The 5,208-nt window shown below is 38.7% G+C and overlaps 1 protein-coding gene across 3 annotated transcripts in view; it reads right to left on the reverse strand.

Moving 5' to 3' along the window:
• The window catches only part of LOC111863334 (transcriptional adapter 2B), a 14,273-nt gene that overhangs the window by 7,866 nt on the left and 1,199 nt on the right, over nt 1-5,208 (reverse strand). For all 3 annotated transcript variants that reach the window (XM_023849577.2, XM_023849578.2, XM_023849579.2), the window contains 6 exons: nt 4,749-4,808; nt 3,788-3,929; nt 2,986-3,203; nt 2,297-2,372; nt 1,019-1,175; nt 265-475 (listed from right to left, as the gene is read on the reverse strand). In XM_023849577.2, the coding sequence (XP_023705345.1) occupies nt 265-475; nt 1,019-1,175; nt 2,297-2,372; nt 2,986-3,203; nt 3,788-3,929; nt 4,749-4,808 (864 nt within the window). The remainder of the gene's footprint in view (nt 1-264; nt 476-1,018; nt 1,176-2,296; nt 2,373-2,985; nt 3,204-3,787; nt 3,930-4,748; nt 4,809-5,208) is intronic.

Below are 5,208 nucleotides of genomic sequence, written 5' to 3' on the forward strand. Positions count from 1 at the left end.
AGAGGGGGGGGGGAGAAATTTATAAATGCAAAATGTTGATGTAGTACACTAAATTGCAAATGGTATGGATGGTCTAGAAGCTGTTGATAACTGTAAATTTATCTGACTCTGCTGTGTTGTCTTGACAACATGCCCCTCTCTTTTTATCTTGCCTCCACTTCCTGGTGCTGCTCTGGGCACAGAGAGGAAGCAACAAAGTATGTCCTCATACTCAGCATGCATTTTCAATATGTACACAGTAATTATAATAAAAATGCAACTTACAGATCTCTTCTCCTTCCATTCTTCATGCTGAACTCGTTCTTGCTCAAAGTGTGCACATTCTTCATGTCGCGTCAGCCCATTTCGTCGATACCTTGCCAGTTCACTTATCCTTATCTTGAGTTCTCTCTCTTTCTGCAAGTTCTGGAGGAACTGTTCATGCTCCTGGGCAGTGTGGAACTGTGTGAACACTCTCATGTGGTCATGAAACTCCCTGCATCATAAAATTGAAGTTTCTTAGTACTGTAACATATCTGATCAACGTATTGTCAGGCAATGGCTCGGTAAACACATATCCACGCACTGAAGCAGTGTTCCCTAGTATCAGAAGTTACAGAACTCCAGGCCGTTGCCCCAAGATGCAGAAAGTGTAGCACACTCAGTTTCAGATGTTCCTTTCTCTCTAAAAGTAAAAAGTAAGTAAAGCTATCCCTGTACCAGGCTGTGAAGGCTCATAGGGTTGTGAGACGTTGAGGGTCCCACAGTATTTAGACAATCGGCTCAAAGATGGCGGTAAGGTTGTCAGCCTTATTAATTCCTGGTACTCATTTCTGTTAGAGGCTGAGTAAACCCCAGGGCCTAGTGTGGCTGGAAGGATTAGGTCAACTCAAAAAATCCACTGGGGCAAAAGTTTTCTGTACTTGGCCTTCACAGTGTATGATGCTCCAGCCAATTTAATTCAATGCATTTTTGGTTTCAAAAACTCTCAAATGAAGAAGTTTTACTCTCCTTAAACTGCAAACTACAATGAACTTACTTCTCTTCCTTTGATAATTTCTTCCTTGATGAAGGCCTGTCTTTACGGTTGGCTGAGAAAAACTGTGACACCAGTTGGAAGTCTCGCGATACCCGTTTCCGTCTAGCTCTCTCTCGTAGTCTTCGAGTGTACATGTCAACTTGGGCCAATTTGAGAGCTTAACATATGGAAATAAATCAAGGTTAATAATATTATTTTATTCTGTGCACAATTATAAATTAAGTTTCATAGGCTTCAATGATGTAAAATGAAATACCTGATGTACAAACAGAAAAAGACATATACAACACAAAAAGAAATGAATTTTGTGACCTCATATAAACACCAAAATGTCTGCTACAAATATACAGTAATTGCTCTTTGCTTAATGTGAATGTCTGTAATTGCATGTTCACTAATACTCCTTATGACCATCAGTTTGCTGTCGTCTTGCTGAATAGCTTAAAATTTGCTAGCAACCTCAGGAGCTTTTCTATAAGGTCACTTCTGCTTCTCAAACTTCATCTTAAATTCTCAGGAAATATCACTTTTATGACAATTTAATAATGTTTCCAAAGCATATTTATTAAGCTAAATGTGATTCTCATGGTGGTAACTATGAATAGTATTACCACCTTCTGGGATCTGATGCCTTGTGGTCTGCTACAAGTTTTAACTATACTGTGAAGGAAGGTACAGCCTGCTTTCTCAGGTTCCAAGAGCAAAATGAGGATGCAACAAGCAAGCTCTACTTGATGAGAATAACCTTTGACCTTGAAGATGCAGGTAGTACATTCATCTCAAACCTCAGTAAACCTCTATCAGACTTTACAGTGTCAGATCTCAAAAGACAGCACCCTTCATATTCACTATGTAGACCATATTTCTACGTTCATGACATGATGGAAATAGCTTATATTACATACATTTATATACGTAAATTAGTTTAATGTGTTTTCACAGTTTTGTGCATTTTGTGGTTTCATGGTTTTGCTAAACATGATAAGTTTTCAAGAAATTAACTCCCAAGTTCTGCAAACTGGTTATTTCTGATGAAAAGTACAAGTTGTTTATTTGTAGACTAGAAGAGGCAAGGACAATGTAATATTAGTCAAACTCACTGTCAGCTTATCTATAATCACTTGGGCTGATGAATGTTCCTCCATTTCTATGTCTCCTATATCTACAGTTCAAGTTCAATTATCATTGATCGCTTAAGACTTTTCTGTCTTTAAAAGAAGTTTCAAACACCAACAGTAATTACAGAAACCAAATTACAAAGGTTATAATGAGACTCACCAACATCATAATCTTCATCTTCTAAACTGTTCACAAATAACGAGGACACCAAGGATTCTGCTGTATTGTCATATTCCTGAAATATGTTGTGATTTATCAATCTAATGAAATGCAATGAACGTAAATTTAAGTAAAATACATCTTGAATTCATTCTTCACGTACACCTTCCATAAATTGAGTCACCAATCCAAACCCAGTCTATAGCGACATACATGAATTGTGACAATATACTAAACTTAAGAATGAAACACAGTTACCGGATAACACTTACTTACTTACTCATGGAGCTAAGCCCTTCTTGAGGAACCGCCAATTCTGCAGCTACTTAAGAATTTCCCAGCATTTTATGGACCACAAAGGTTCATTACCGTGTTCACAAGAGCCCTCCACAGGTCCTTCCACCCACCTAAGCCTTGATCTTTCCGGTGGTCTCTTTCCTTCTGGCTTTCCCACCAATATCCTACATGCATTCCTTGTCTCCCTCATTCGTGCTACAAGCCCTGTTCACCTCATCCTCCTTGACTTAACCATTCTAATTATACTTGGAGATGAGTACAAGTTATGAATCTCCTCATTATGAAGTTTTCTCCAACCTTCTGTCACTTCATCTCTCTTGGTCCAAATAAGTTACTGGATAATTCTGTAAAGAATTTAATCACCTACATATTCTAAGGACACATAAACATACCCTTTCAAAGTCATCTCGTTGAGGCATGTAACCAAGTAGCGCAGCTTCATCAGGAGTAACATCCAAAGGTGGAAGTCTGGCAGTGAGTGCAGGTGACAGTGGACCACAGTCTGGATTAGTTTGGTCACTCAGGTTTGGCCTGGAACTGGCAGCCGCAGGCCATGTTAAACGGCCAATACTACCACCTATATATCTTGAAATGTATTCCTCCTTGGCCTCTGCAATAACAAGTGCAACAAATGCAGCAGCAGACTGAAGGAAGACAAGAAAATAATTTGTACCGAACTGATAGTTTATTGTTTAAATCAGAAAAATGCTAATTTGAACTGTGGCAAGCAGAACCGGCCTGCAACCCTTGTGAATACCCTTTATATCACTAAGAAATGAACTGCTCATTCACAAAAATCTCATTACAGACCACCTCCCTCCCACCACCAACTATAATCCTGGACTTTTTCAAAGTGCAGAATCCCAATCAGGTCACTGTACACAAAATTCTAACCTTACAGTCACTAAGTCCCAATAGAGGAAAAGGTGTCCCATACATCCTTATTTTGGTACCTTCACTGGCAATCCAAAGACCATACTCATCCCATCTGTTATACCTGCTTCTCATCATAAACATCTTAAGTGAGAGTTCATTACAAGTGGCCCCTGGTACGAATTCTGACTTCCCTTTCTTGGTTTTTGTTCTTACAACTGCAGCACCAGGTTATATCTCATATTTAAATTAATACTTTGGTACATCTTACTAACCTTACACTTAATTCACAAAATATAATGTGTAGGAACAATTTAATACCTTCTGGAGAACGAGTCTCTATATGTCTACTTATGTCTTCCCAGTTGCCAAACCCAAACTGTTCGATTGCATCAAGAAGATGCAATTCTTCTCGAGCAGACCAACCCCCACGACCCAGGCACATGCCAATGGCACCTGAATCCTGTAAAAATTACATACACACATTTCATTATATATGCTAAGGATTACCTGTATTCTAAAAAACNGAAAAAATAAAATATAAAAGAGATTAACTACTGTAACTTGATTATACTGATCTTAGCTTTTGTTTAATGTGGTTCATCATTTCCTCTGTACCACAAGTATACCGGAATTACTGGAACTCCTAAACCAAATTTCAAAATACCATGTGGGGAACTACTGGCTGGCTGAATTGTTCAGTTGTCACTGGTGCCATGTTTTTCAATCCCTGGTTATCATCATTAATTTTTCATAAAATATTATCACTGTGACATTGGTTACTACTACATTTTGGAGATATCGTAACACACTATTATAGGCCACGCCATAGCTCAAGAGGTTAGCCGCTGGATTCCCACCGTGGTGGCCCGGGTTTGATCCCAGGTCTGGTCAAGTGGGATTTGTGGTGGACAAAGTGGCACTGGGGCAGGTTTTCTCCGAGTACTTCGGTTTCCCATGCCAATCTTCATTCCACCAACTGCTCCACAATCACCCTCACCTATCATCTGGGGATGATACAATAGGCCAGAAGTGGCCGCAGTACAAGGGACTTAGTCCGACCCCACTAGCAATAAAAAAATAAGAGGAAAGAACATGCCTTCTCACTATTTGCATCTATGGTCCTGCGAAACTAACTTCAAGAAGTACTGTTGCTATTTCTGAGCAATGTAACCTTGGTAACTCTAGCAAACAGTTCTGTGGTGCAACCTGGCAGTCAAAGTGTCAATGACTAAAATATTAATGAATGGCACAAGCAAAGATAAATATTTAACAAACTTACCATGAATTGATAAGCATGTTCACTTTTATGTGGGCCTATTTCAGCACCTGCTGAAAAGCACTGAAACAAAACATCATACCAAATGATAACACAAATACGATATTGTTAATACACACCATGTGTCTCCACTGTAAGAACTACTACATAAAGTAATGTTATAGCACAGAAAAAAAGTCACAAAATTATTTCCAGTTCTTTCATGCATGGCAGAGATGCTGGAATGTGTGTATAACATCCAAAGGTGTGTACTGTGGAGATCAGCACACTGACTAAAGTCTGGTGAAAATATTTGTTTTTACAGAATAAATCCTGTTGTCAGACCATATATGGCTAATATCTGGAAAAATATTGCTCATATTACATAAAATTGATCCCAAAGAATTTAATTTCACATCCAAGTGTTCACATCCCCCCCAAAAACCATCCATTGTATTTGTTACACAGGCATTACTTATGAAAA

The sequence above is a fragment of the Cryptotermes secundus genome, unplaced genomic scaffold (genome assembly GCF_002891405.2).
Source record: "Cryptotermes secundus unplaced genomic scaffold, Csec_1.0 scaffold159, whole genome shotgun sequence".
NCBI lineage: Eukaryota > Metazoa > Arthropoda > Insecta > Blattodea > Kalotermitidae > Cryptotermes > Cryptotermes secundus.